Here is a 13,700-nt window from a genome sequence, read left to right as displayed (position 1 = left end):
TGTCAGAACGGAGACTACTTGTGGAGTTTTACCAGCTCATAGTCAACGCCACATCGAGATAAAGAACAAATCATGTCAAGCTCCCATAATTTTTTCTTTTTTATGAGTGTACCAATATTAACTGCTTTATGGCCGAAATTATATTTACAAGGATCGTTGCCCACAAATAAATTTTAAGAGGTAACAAAAGCGCGCCCTTGAATCCTTAAATTAAAATTTTATTTTTTGAAAACTGTGCAGTAGATCTCACTTTAGATTGGAAGTATGAAAAAAAGTATCTTCCCATGCAAAAACTTCATTGGAAAGTTTTCTTCTAGAAAGGACTACGCATGTAGCAAAGCGACGGAAAGAATATTACATCCCTGTACCAAACATACGATAAAAGACATTCTCGTTAAAGTGCTACTGAAACGTAATTTTCATATCCGAGATTTTTGCAATATTATAGAGGTTGCACGTTATTTGTAAACGCTGTGTACATTTTTTGGGCCAAAGCATAGCGGAAAGTACATCTTTAACCATTCGAAGTTGACCGGCTGAGATCAAAATTGGCGGCCATCTTGGCGCGGCCAAAACAGCCCTGTGACGTCACTGGTTGTGTACTTCTGTGAAAGAAGAGTAAAAGCATGGTGTGTGGCTTGCATGTTGGGAGGCCGAAAAACAGGATTTCGGGCAAAATGCCATCCTCGTCTTATTCATCGGCGGCCAGATCGGCATCTTGGCTATCTGCGAGAGGTTCGCCTGGATAGGGAACAACATTCCCGACTGATACCGAGAACGAATCTCTAGCAGTCTATTTAGTTAATCGGAAACTGACGAGATCCACAAGATTAGGATCGAAACCGCGGTCTTGCTTGACCATCTACAGAAAATGTCGAAAGACATTATAACGGTAGATGGGCTACTAAAGGCCCCGGGCCAAAGCAATGCCATTCAGAGAATGAAGAAAACATGGAAGCCTCATACGACACCGCCAATGAAGATGATCTACTCGGCAAGTCTGAGGATAACGAACAAATCCCTCTGTACCAAATGCCTCGCAGAACATGCCCAGAATCCCTACAATATAGGGCGAGGGCCAAAATAAGAGCAGACGAGGATTTCAAAAATGAGATAAAGCAAATCCTTAACAACGCGGAGCAAGAAACAGTAAAGGCGATCATGTGCTTCTATGAACGTGAAATCGGTCGTTTTAATACCGAAATAAAGAAAAGAAAACGAGCCAAAACAGCTGGAACACTGAACACTAAGAACTTTAGTACGATCGAATCAGCGCGCGTGGCGCAAGCTGAAAGCAATCAAGACAACTTAACGATCGAGACAGTCAAAAAAATAGCTGTACATCTACAAAGGGGAACGATTCGAAAAAGACGCAATCCCTGATGTGCGTACTCAGTGCCACACATAAAGCAAATTCTCATGAAAAACTGGCATTTAATAGAAACACAACCACTACTGAGCGAACTATACAAAAATCGGCCCCTCGTATCTTACAAAAGAGGGCGGTCCCTCAAAGACATACTCGTGAGGGCTAAACTTTGAATAGGCTACTCTAAACATACGCTTGGGAGTCGTGTAGGCCTGTCAACCCCATTTTACGTCACCATCTTCCTCTTTGCTACTGGAGACAACTTCGCTTCGTTCAGAAGAAGATTCACTTGACAAAACTTCAATAGCTGCCATCTCCTTCGCCCACGAATACAAACAGTGACTGAAATAAACCACGTTATCGGAGTGAACACAACCAGTAACGTCATCAATCCATTTCGCTCGGTACCAGGGCCTGGACATGGTTTTGTGTAAAATTTTTGATTTGAACGGTTAGAAAAGGTATCTTTCGCTTCTTTTTAGCCAAAGCAAATTATCTCATGATGATCAGCATATTCAAAACTACAGGTTAGAGCAAATATTTTAGATACGAAAATTTCGTTTCAGTAGCACTTTAAAGCCAATACCGTATGATATTATGACAGTTATGACCGTATGATATTATGACTTTCAATAGTTCATACAATGAGCTACAAACCACTCAAAAGATATCCGTTTCATCTTTTATTGAATAAAGCATGACACTAAATATGTGTGAGTAAACCTATGTGCAACCTATGTAGTTGCGGCTTGTACAAATGGTATGTCTTATTAAAATTCACAATTCCTAGAATATAAACAATAGAAGACATGAGCATGTTTTTGTGTCCAATGATCAATGAAACGATCGATATACGTTTTAAGCAGATCAATGCTAGGTTCATTATCTGATCTTTCAGTATAAATCCGCATACATCCTGCTTCGTGTCTTAAAAGATGACTGAATAATCGTCTGGTATCATCACTAGCTGGGTGTAAATCCAGGGTGATATATCCAAAAGGACGTTGAGTTGCTTGAGAATACACTTGCATAATATTCTGCCATGTCATCGGAAAGGATTGTAGTAATAAATTTTTAGTGATGAGGATGAGGAATTCCTCTGAAACCATGGAGAAACTGTCTTTGGAAGTCTTCTGGACATGTCAGCTCTTTAACAAAGCTATTTGATTGCTGTTAAAATTTAAATGGGAGGTGGCAGGGCTTCGTATTCAGTGTCTTGGGTTCTAAACACTGCTCGATACTGTTTGCAATGTTACTATTTAGTGGTTTGACAGTTGTTGGTCTATCTGTACCCGAAAAGTAAAAACAAGGCTGATTTAAGCCTACAGTTATGATACCAAGAACTCTTGATCTATTTCAGTTTAGCAAGGGCAGGTTTCTGCAATAGAAAAGTCGTTTTTTTCGGTGATCTGTCCCACAAGAACCTAGGCATATAGTTTGCTAACAGGTTGCAAATTCAAATCATGCATATTTTTACCACCAAGAGAGTTCTTTTTATAAAATTTCCTACCCATGTATCATGTGCAACTAAGAAGTTAACAGTGAGAAAAAATGTCAAAAGTTATTGGCTAAACGAATTGATCCGCAGGATTACAGAAGATTGAGAGAACCTGTTGGTGGAAATTCTGTAATAATTTTTGCGATAGCCGGACATTTAGCCTATTTGAGACCATGATGATACTTCAAATATGTAATCAGCAAAGAAACTTGTAACTCTTATCCCATGATTGACCCAGTTATTTTGTTTGTGTAACTCAACACAAGGAAAGACACATTGTTTGCCCAGATTTTATTCAATAATCTGTGCATATTCCAATGAATTACTTGTCAAAATACATGTAATTAGATACATGCCATGTGGTTTTTTTGTCCACATCGGTTTTGACTCCTTGCAACGTTCAAACCTCGAGGACTCTTGCCACAGCATGTTCTTCAAGTTTAAACGCCAGTCCTTCCTTATCAAGGTTGGTTCTGGTAAGACGAAGATCCACAAAATGGCTCGGTGGCATCTGAACTGGCTTGTTTGCCCTGAGGAGTAAAAGATCAAGGATAACTCGTGACGTTCCGTCCTAAATTATGAGGTATAAAAGTAAAAGAAATTGATTTATCGTCTAATTCCAAGGTCTCAAAAGCCTTAGTAACCTCGGAGATCCAGATAGTTTCCATCAGTGTAAGTTAACATCGTGATGGAATCGTAAGCGAACAAACTGGAGCCTCAGTTTCCTTTGTAACTATGAAGTGTAGTTGCTAAAGCAGTGATTGCAAAATTAGATGGCAAAATCTCGACGGTGACTTAAACCGTTCAGCAAAACTGCTTTTGTTTATAATTTGTGCTATTACCACAAGAAAATCATTTTCCAATTTCAATTATCGCACTACCGTTAATGGAATTTTTCTTTCCAAAAGTAATGTCCGTTTATCTTTGCAGTATGAACCTTACTGAAACAGGCGAAATAAAAATAATCTTCTTGACGATTGAGCCTCAAGAATTAAATTCGTATTTCTCACAGCTAGCAGCTACATTCTTCCCTATGGAGATGCAGAGAAAATTTATTGTCACGTTTGATAACTTTTCTAATTCTCATTATAATGTAGTTTAAAAAAAAAAGATACTTTTTAAGGGGCTCAGGAAAGTCCACGAACAATGAGTTAGATACATGTTAATCTATGTACACATATAATTACCTGTAATTGTTTTCATATCGGCATTTCAGAGTTTTGCCTCCTTCAACCATCAGGTACATAATAGTGTCTCCCTTGATTATTCCATCACAAGGAGTCATTTTCTCTGAGGTTGGTTCCCAGCCAAGAGTCCTTTTCTGCATGACAGGGCCGTCAATGGGAAAGTTGCCTCCTTGAAAATTGGTCTTGTGCATAAGGGTGTTGCCTTTGAGGCTGTCCAAGTAGAAAGTATTTCAAAACACAGAATGGGTAATACATAACGAACAACTGCGGCAGAAAAATCTTTAGTTCTTTTAACGTGGAAGAAAGATTGAAATAAGAATGAGACTGAAGCAAAAAGAGTAAACAAGAGTAGGGCTGAAAGAAACGAACATATTCAAGGATAAGCGAATAAAAACGGAATGGCAAATCTCCAGGCTGAAAAATTAAGGTTTACTTTTGAAAACTAAGGTTTGCCTTATTCCTTTAAGGAAACAAAATAATTTACCTGTTTACGCAATTTACTGCAGTTTTGGTTTCATCTTCGTTGATGTAATTTACAAACATGAAAATCAGTCATAAATGTTCACTTTCTCGCGTCGCCATCAAATCTTTGTGCAATGATGCAAAATATGTGAGAAAGTTGAAGTGACTGGTAAAAATATCAAAGACTCCATAAAATCGAAGATATCTTAAAGACTTTTTTGGCGCTTTATAAATTATTGATATTAATTGTAGCACAGTTAATGATTACTTGGAGAAGGATCTTTCTCCGTTGCTTTCGTTCTTTTATCATTAATAAAAATTGTATGCGTAGAGCCCGACAGCGAAATCAATACAAGCAGATGAGAAACGTTCCCTTTTTTATCAAAGACCTATGTGCAGTCTGCCAGTTAGAACGCTGATAACCAGTTAGTTGATAAGGAAATGCTTACCTCATTTCCACAGTGGCCGTGGCACATCCTCCATCTTCAAATGTTATTTTTCTGTCGTATTTTAGACCTTCGGGAAATGCCAGCTTGAAATAGTCAGGTATATCAGCAGGGTACTTCATAAAACACTTGAATCCATACTTCAAGGTCGGTGCCACTATGTCAAAGGCAAATGGAAGGGGTCCGCCCTTTGTAACACGGAATGTTCCTGCTTGCTTGCCTCTGAAATATTCAGATGTAGAGGGTTTTTGTCATAGTATTACTTTAAAAGCGAAATCGCCGCAACTACACTAGATTCATTTGTTTAATTTCACCACGAGCGATTTCTTTACAATGACTTCTGAATAAGGAACATTGTTAATTTTAAGTGTAGGAATTGACTATGAAGAAAACTGAATTACGTCACGGAGCCCTGATGTATCTACCTTTTTGAGGCAACCAGATGTCACAATTGGGTACAAGAAACATAGTTGAGATATTCAAATTCTCATCCATTGGAAGTCTGCAAGATGTGGTTTATTTTTCAAGTTTGCGTTGGTAACAAATGAGTTAGCAGGTTTTCCCCGATTATCTGACTAGCACTGAGTTTACTCAAAAGGAGAATTTATATGCAGGTCGTTATCTCCCATGAACTTACTCGTAAGGTTTTCCAGTGCCTTCTCCCTCGATGGTAAATGCATGACCATTTATGCTTCCTTCCATAAGCCAGGTCATCTTCATGGTATCGGCTAAGGCCTTAATATTGGAAAGAAAAAAACAACAAATAACTCTTTTGGAGCTGAAGCTCAACATTCCTATGTTTCAAGCTTTACGCCAGAAAACTTTACATGACGTTTTCAAAGTTACATAACATGGCACATTTGTCACCTTTATGGTATCGGTGATAAACTGGCTATAGACTGAGAAAAAATGTGTAAAACTTTATCGAATCGAAACTGCCTATAACACAGAACTCTCCGAGGCTGTGATTATCTTTGCCGGAAGTTTATTAGGTATAACATTGTCATGCATTGAACCAAACAGTCTACGGACCAAATTGACCGTTATGACACCGAACACGGGTGACAATCCGTTTCGATATTTCCGAACCTTTTGCTTTGGAGCTGAGATTCAATTGACGTTTCAATATTTTAGCAAGTTAAGCCTGAAATAGTTCACAAGTTGTTTTGGAATCACATGGTGTGGTGTGACAGCAAGGTTTGAACACTTCATTGAATTGAAAAAAGAAAAGGTAATAATGACTGAGTTGCAATTTACTTACTTGCTTTGAATGAGACATCTTGAGATCTATCTTTCCTGAGGCTCAAACGTTTCCAACAAGTGGCGCTTCGATTCGGCGGGTCTGTCTAGCAGGTCAGAAGCTGACTGATGTCTAACTACCACCTTTCGCCAAATTTACAGCAATCTCCCGCCTCATATTATGTAACTACGCCGCATAAAATGTAATGTTACGTAACTATCGACGCTTGGACCAACTGCAATGCAATGCAATGCAATGTTACGTAACTATCGACGCTTTAGTTGAAAAAGTGTGCTACTTGTAGATCCTGCTACAAGAATTTACCGGCTCTCAACCCACGTTATGTAACTACGCAGCATATTATGCAATGTTATGCAACTATCGACGCTTTAGTTGAAAAAGTGTGCTACCTGTAAATACTACTATAAGAATTTACCGCGTCTCAACCCACGTTATGTCACTACGCAGTATATAACATGTGAACCTAACTGATGTCTAACCTGCACCTTTCGCGTTACGTAACTACGCAGTATATGTAACAGGTGAAGCTCACTGATGTCTAACCTGTACCTTTCGCCAGATTTATAGTACCACAAACGTGATCACTTAAGCAGAAAAAACGCAATTGTTTTCTTTTCTGGGTACCGAACATTGGGCGCGACTTAAAACTACTGGAAATGCACTGCACCCACCTTAGCTCAAGGTCAAACTCAAATTCGTGCATGACAGATTTCCGTTAATAGTACAGCTCTAATCCAGTATAGAATCAATTCCTCGTTCATCTCTTGTCTGGGCTCCGCAAGGTCTTATCGGGTATCGCACAGTCAGATAAATTCTATTATGGTCTCTTAATTTGGGTGCAATATGCGCAACCTAAACCTAATGGAAATGCATCGCTCGTACAGAAAAACGGCTCTTGCTTTAGCACCCCACGTTATGTTATTACTCAGCATATTATGCAATGTTACGTAAATATCGACGCTTTAGTTAAAAAAGTCTGCTGCATGCATGTCGTGCTACAAGAATTTACCGGCTCTCAACCCACATTACGTAACAACGCAACATATAATGTAAATGTCATATACCTATCGACGGTGCAGTTTTAAAAAATGTAGCTACATGTATGATGTATCGATAACAATCGATAAAAACCACTTTACTATTGATATCGAAAAATGCTGAGGTCCTGTAAAGAAACTTTTAGAAACCACTTTTCAGTCACAGCTCATCAGGCGAAATCAATGCCAGCTAAAGTCATCCAGTACTCTGGCTCATTTATGATCCATAGGTAGATGTCAGAACGGAGACTACTTGTGGAGTTTTACCAGCTCATAGTCAACGCCACATCGAGATAAAGAACAAATCATGTCAAGCTCCCATAATTTTTTCTTTTTTATGAGTGTACCAATATTAACTGCTTTATGCCCGAAATCATATTTACAAAGATCGTTGCCCACAAATAAATTTTAAGAGGTAACCAAAGCGCGCCCTTGAATCCTTAAATTAAAAGTTTATTTTTTGAAAACTGTGCAGAAGATCTGAATTTAGATTAGAAATATGAAAAAAAGTATCTTCCCATGCAAAAGCCTCATTCGAAAGTTTTCTTCTAGAAAGGACTACGCATGTAGCAAAGCGACGGAAAGAATAGTACATCCCTGTACCAAACATACGATAAAAGAGATTCTCGTTAAAGCCAATACCGTATGATATTATGACAGTTATGACCGTATGATATTATGACTTTCAATAGTTCATACAATGAGCTACAAACCACTCAAAAGATATCGTTTCATCTTTTATTGAATAAAGCATGACACTAAATATGTGTGAGTAAACCTATGTGCAACCTATGTAGTTGCGGCTTGTAGAAATGGTATGTCTTGTTAAAATTCACAATTGCTAGAATATAAACAATAGAAGACATGAGCATGTTTTTGTGTTCAATGATCAATGAAACGATCGATATACGTTTTAAGCAGATCAATGCTAGGTTCATTATCTGATCTTTCAGTATAAATCCGCATACATCCTGCTTCGTGTCTTAAAAGATGAGTGAATAATCGTCTGGTATCATCACTAGCTGGGTGTAAATCCAGGGTGATATATCCAAAAGGACGTTGAGTTGCTTGAGAATACACTTGCATAATATCCTGCCATGTCATCGAAGAGGCTTGTAGTAATAAATTTTTAGTATTGAGGATGAGGAATCCCTCTGAATCCATAATGAAATTGTCTTTGGAAGTCTTCTGGACATGTCATCTCTGTAACAAAGCTACTTGATTGCTGTTAAAAGTTAAATGGGAGGTGGCAGGGCTTCGTATTCAGTGTCTTTGGTTCTAAACACTGCTCGATACTGTTTGCAATGTTACTATTCAGTGGTTTGACAGGTGTAGGTCTATCTGTACCCGAAAAGTAAAAACAAGGCTGTTTTGAGCCTACAGTTGTGATACCAAGAACTCTTGATCTATTTCAGTTTAGCAAGGGCAGGTTTCTGCCGTAGAAAAGCCGTTTTTTTCGGTGATCTGTCCCACAAGAACCTGGGCATGTAGTTTGCTAACAGGTTGCAAATTCAAATCATGCATATTTTTACCACCAAGAAAGTTCTTTTTATAAAATTTCCTACCCATGTATCATGAGCAACTAAGAAGTTAACAGTGAGAAAAAATTTCAAAACCTATGGGCTAAACGAATTGATCCGCAGGATTACAGAAGATTGAGAGAACCTGTTGGTGGAAATTCTGTAATAATTTTTGCGATAGCCGGACATTTAGCCTATTTGAGACCATGATGATACTTCAAATATGTAATCAGCAAAGAAACTAGTAACTCTTATTCCATGATTGACCCAGTTATTTCGTTTGTGTAACTCAACACAAGGAAAGACACATTGTTTACCCAGATTTTATTCAATAATCTGTGAATATTCCAATGAATTACTTGTCAAAATACATGTAATTAGACACAAGCCATGTGGTTTTTTTGTCCACATCGGTTTTGACTCCTTGCAACGTTCAAACCTCGAGGACTCTTGCCACAGCATGTTCTTCAAGTTTAAACGCCAGTCCTTCCCTATCAAGGTTGGTTCTGGTAAGACGAAGATCCACAAAATGGCTCGGTGGCATCTGAACTGGCTTGTTGGCCCTGAAGAGTAAAAGATCAAGGATAACTCATGACGTTCCGTCCTAAAATATGAGGTATAAAAGTAAAAGAAACTGATTTATCGTCTAATTCCAAGGTCTTAAAAGCCTTAGTAACCTCGGAGATCCAGATAGTGTAAGTTAACAATAAAAGTAAAAGAAACTGATTTATCGTCTAATTCCAAGGTCTTAAAAGCCTTAGTAACCTCGGAGATCCAGTCAGTGTAAGTTAACATCGTAATGGAATCGTAAGCGAACAAACTAGAGCCTCAGTTTCCTATGTAACTATGAAGTGTAGTTGCTAAAGCAGTGATTGCAAAATTAGATGGCAAAATCTCCACGGTGACTTAAACCGTTCAGCAAAACTGCTTCTGCTTATAATTTGTGCTATTACCACAAGACAATCATTTTCCAATTTCAATTATCGCACTACCGTTAATGGAATTCTTCTTTCCAAAAGTAATGTCCGTTTGTCTTTGCAGTATGGACCTTACTGAAACAGGCGAAATAAAAATAATCTTCTTGACCATTGAGCCTCAAGAATTAAATTCGTATTTCTCACAGCTAGCAGCTACATTCTTCCATATGGAGATGCAGAGAAAATTTATTGTCACGTTTGATAACTTTTCCAATTCTCATTATAACGTAGTTAAAAAAAAATACTTTTTAAGGGGCTCAGGAAAGTCCACGAAGAATGAGTTAGATACATGTTAATCTATGTACCCGTATAATTACCTGTAATTGTTTTCATATCGGCATTTCAGAGTTTTGCCTCCTTCAACCATCAGGTACATGATAGTGTCTCCCTTGATGATTCCATCACAAGGAGTCATTTTCTCTGAGGTTGGTTCCCAGCCAAGAGTCCTTTTCTGCATGACGGGACCGTCAATGGGAAAGTTGCCTCCTTGAAAATTGGTCTTGTGCATAAGGGTGTTGCCTTTGAGGCTGTCCAAGTAGAAAGTATTTGAACACAGAATAGGTACTACATAACGAACAACTGCGGCTGAAAAATCTTTAGTTCTTTTAACGTGGAAGAAAGGTTGAAAAAGGAATGAGACTGAAGCAAAAAGAGTAAACAAGAGTAGGGCTTAAAGAAACGAACATAATCAAGGATAAGCGAATAAACACGGAATGCCAAATCTCCAAGCTGAAAAATTAAGGTTTACTTTTGAAAACTAAGGTTTGCCTTATTCCTTTAAGGAAACAAAATAATTTACCTGTTTACGCAATTTACTGCAGTTTTGGTTTCATCTTCGGTGATGTAATTTAGAAACATGAAAATCAGTCATAAATGTTCACTTTCTCGCGTCGCGATCAAATCTTTGTGCAATGATGCAAAATATGTGAGAAAGTTGAAGTGACTGGTAAAAATATCAAAGACTCCATAAAATCGAAGATATCTTAAGAGTTTTGTGGCGCTTTATAAATTATTGATATTAATTGTAGAACAGTTAATGATTATTTGGAGGAGGATCTTTCTCCGATGCTTTCGTTCTTTCATCATTAATAAAAATAAAATGCGTAGAGCCCGACAGCGAAATCAATACAAGCAGATGAGAAACGTTCCCTTTTTTATCAAAGACTTCTGTGTAGTCTGCCAGTTAGAAAGCTGATAACCAGTTAGTTGATAAGGAAATGCTCACCTCATTTCCACAGTGGCCGTGGCACATCCTCCATCTTCAAATGTTATTTTTCTGTCGTATTTTAGACCTTCGGGAAATGCCAGCTTGAAATAGTCAGGTATATCAGCAGGGTACTTCATAAAACACTTGAATCCATACTTCAAGGTCGGTGCCACTAAGTCAAAGGCAAATGGAAGGGGTCCGCCCTTTGTAACACGGAATGTTCCTGCTTGCTTGCCTCTGAAATATTCAGATGGGAGGGTTTTTGTCATGGTATTACTTTAAAAGCGAAATCGCCGCAACTACACTTGATTTATTTGTTTAATTTCATCACGAGCGATTTCTTTACAATGACTTCTGATTAAAGAACATTGTTAATTTTAAGTGTAGGAATTGACTATGAAGAAAACTAAATTAAGTCACAGTGCCCTGATGTATCTTCCTTTTTGAGGCAACCAGATGTCACAAATGGGCACAAGAAACATAGTTGACATAATCAAATTCTCATCCATTCGAAGTCTGCAAGATGTGGTTTATTTTTCAAGTTTGCGTTGGTAACAAAAAAGTTAGCAGGTCTTCCCCGATTATCTGACTAGCACTGAATTTACTCAAAAGGAGAATTTATATGCAGGTCGTTATCTCGCATAAACTTACTCGTAAGGTTTTCCAGTGCCTTCTCCCTCGATGGTAAATGCATGACCATTTATGCTTCCTTCCATAAGCCAGGTCATCTTCATGGTATCGGCTAAGGCCTTAATATTGGAAAGAAAAAAACAACAAATAACTGTTTTGGAGGTGAAGCTCAACATTCCTCTGTTTCAAGCTTTACGACAGAAAACTTTACATGATGTTTTCAAAGTTACATAACATGGCACATTTGTCACCTTTATGGTATCGGCGATAAACTGGCTATAGACTGAGAAAAAATGTGTAAAACTTTATCGAATCGAAACTGCCTATAACACAGAACTCTCCGAGGATGTGATTATCTTTGCCGCAAGTTTATTAGGTATAACATTATCATGCATTAAACCAAACAGTCAACGGACCAAATTGACCGTTATGACACCGAACACGGGTGACAATCCGTTTCGATATTTCCGAACCTTTTGCTTTGGAGCTGAGATTTAATTGACGTTTCAATATTTTAGCAAGTTAAGCTTGAAATAGTTCACAAGTTGTTTTGGAATCACATGGTGTGGTGTGACAGAAAGGTTTGAACACTTCATTGAATTGAAAAAAGAAAAGGTAATAATGACTGAGTTGCAATTTACTTACTTGCTTTGAATGAGACATCTTGAGATCTACCTTTCCTGAGGCTCAAACGTTTCCAACAAGTGGTGCTTCGATTCGGCGGGTCTGTCTAGCAGGTCAGAAGCTGACTGATGTCTGACTACCACCTTTCGCCAAATTTATAGCAATATCCCGCCTCATATTATGTAACTACGCCGCATAAAATGCAATGTTACGTAACTATCGACGCTTTAGTTGAAAAAGTGTGCTACTTGTAGATCCTGCTACAAGGATTTACCGGCTCTCAACCCACGTTATGTAACTACGCAGCATATTATGCAATGTTATGCAACTATCGACGCTTTAGTTGAAAAAGTGTGCTACCTGTAAATACTACTATAAGAATTTACCGCGTCTCAACCCACGTTATGTCACTACGCAGTATATAACATGTGAACCTAACTGATGTCTAACCTGCACCTTTCGCGTTACGTAACTACGCAGTATATGTAACAGGTGAAGCTCACTGATGTCTAACCTGTACCTTTCGCCAGATTTATAGTACCACAAACGTGATCACTTAAGCAGAAAAAACGCAATCGATTTCTTTTCTGGGTACCGAACATTGGGCGCAACTTAAAACTACTGGAAATGCACTGCACCCACCTTAGCTCAAGGTCAATCTCAAATTCGTGCATGACAGATTTCCGTTAATAGTACAGCTCTAATCCAGTTTAGAATCAATTCCTCTTTCATCTCTTGTCTGGGCTCCGTAAGGTCTTATCGGTATCGCACTGTCAGATAAAATCTATTTTGGTCTCTTAATTTGGGTGCAATATGCGCAACCTAAACCTATTCGATGGAAATGCATCGCTCGTACAGAAAAACGACTCTTGCTTCAGCACCCCACGTTATGTTATTACTCAGCATATTATGCAATGTTACGTAAATATCGACGCTTTTGTTAAAAAAGTCTGCTACATGCATGTCGTGCTACAAGAATTTACCGGCTCTCAACCCACATTACGTAACAAAGCGACATATAATATAAATGTGAGTACCTATCGACGCTGCAGTTTTAAAAGATGTAGCTACATGTATGATGTATCGATAACAGTGTATAAAAACCACTTTACTATTAATATCGAAAAATACTGAGGTCATGTAAACAAACGTTTAGATACCACTTTTCAAAGGATTTTTGTCGGTATAATTAAAATGCTCTCCTGTCTAATAAAATTCGTAAGGGAGGGATTTTTCTATAAATTGAACGCTGTAATCTCTCACCCCACGAAATTATGTAACGACGCAGCATATTGAGAAATGTTATGCAACTATCGAGGCTTCAGTTTAGAAAGTCTGCTACGTGTATGATGAAATGATAAAAATTTATAAACACCGTCTTATCGTATCGTAAAATACCAGTTTCTGTGTACCGATGCTAAGATGTCCTTTTTAAAAGGAGTTTTGGTCTTATGAGTCAAATACACTTCTGTTTTATACACG

The 13,700-nt window shown here is 38.1% G+C and overlaps 2 protein-coding genes and 1 pseudogene across 2 annotated transcripts; all 3 read right to left on the bottom strand.

Annotated features, from left to right (window-relative positions):
* LOC148743565 (adenosine receptor A1-like) overlaps positions 1-40 on the bottom strand; it is a 7,098-nt pseudogene extending 7,058 nt beyond the window's left edge.
* A 3,153-nt stretch (positions 41-3,193) lies between these two features.
* Positions 3,194-6,344, bottom strand: LOC148743564 (GFP-like fluorescent chromoprotein amFP486). Its single transcript, XM_088727639.1, has 5 exons — positions 6,224-6,344; positions 5,600-5,697; positions 4,966-5,184; positions 4,055-4,264; positions 3,194-3,397 (listed from the first exon to the last, which is right to left on the bottom strand). Exons 1-5 carry the CDS (start codon positions 6,239-6,241, stop codon positions 3,268-3,270), a joined length of 675 nt encoding a protein of 224 aa, XP_088583765.1. The 5' UTR covers positions 6,242-6,344; the 3' UTR covers positions 3,194-3,267.
* A 2,745-nt stretch (positions 6,345-9,089) lies between these two features.
* LOC148743563 (GFP-like fluorescent chromoprotein amFP486) lies at positions 9,090-12,272 on the bottom strand. The gene is made up of 5 exons (XM_088727627.1): positions 12,240-12,272; positions 11,616-11,713; positions 10,983-11,201; positions 10,075-10,284; positions 9,090-9,343 (listed from the first exon to the last, which is right to left on the bottom strand). The coding sequence occupies exons 1-5, from the start codon at positions 12,255-12,257 to the stop codon at positions 9,214-9,216; spliced, it is 675 nt and encodes a 224-aa protein (XP_088583753.1). The 5' UTR covers positions 12,258-12,272; the 3' UTR covers positions 9,090-9,213.
* Positions 12,273-13,700: the final 1,428 nt, after the last annotated feature.

The sequence above is a fragment of the Stylophora pistillata genome, chromosome 1 (assembly GCF_964205215.1).
Source record: "Stylophora pistillata chromosome 1, jaStyPist1.2, whole genome shotgun sequence".
Lineage (NCBI taxonomy): Eukaryota > Metazoa > Cnidaria > Anthozoa > Scleractinia > Pocilloporidae > Stylophora > Stylophora pistillata.
The sequence above is the reverse complement of the archived record's forward strand: the minus strand, read 5'-3'. Positions and strand labels throughout refer to the sequence as shown.

Coding starts and splice junctions, on each gene's coding strand:
- LOC148743564 (XM_088727639.1), bottom strand. Junction 4,265..4,965: donor ACGGCCACTGTGGAAATGAG/GTAAGCATTTCC, acceptor CTACTTGGACAG/CCTCAAAGGCAACACCCTTA. Junction 3,398..4,054: donor CGATATGAAAACAATTACAG/GTAATTATATGT, acceptor TTTACTCCTCAG/GGCAAACAAGCCAGTTCAGA.
- LOC148743563 (XM_088727627.1), bottom strand. Junction 11,202..11,615: donor GGCACTGGAAAACCTTACGA/GTAAGTTTATGC, acceptor TGAATATTTCAG/AGGCAAGCAAGCAGGAACAT. Junction 10,285..10,982: donor ACGGCCACTGTGGAAATGAG/GTGAGCATTTCC, acceptor CTACTTGGACAG/CCTCAAAGGCAACACCCTTA.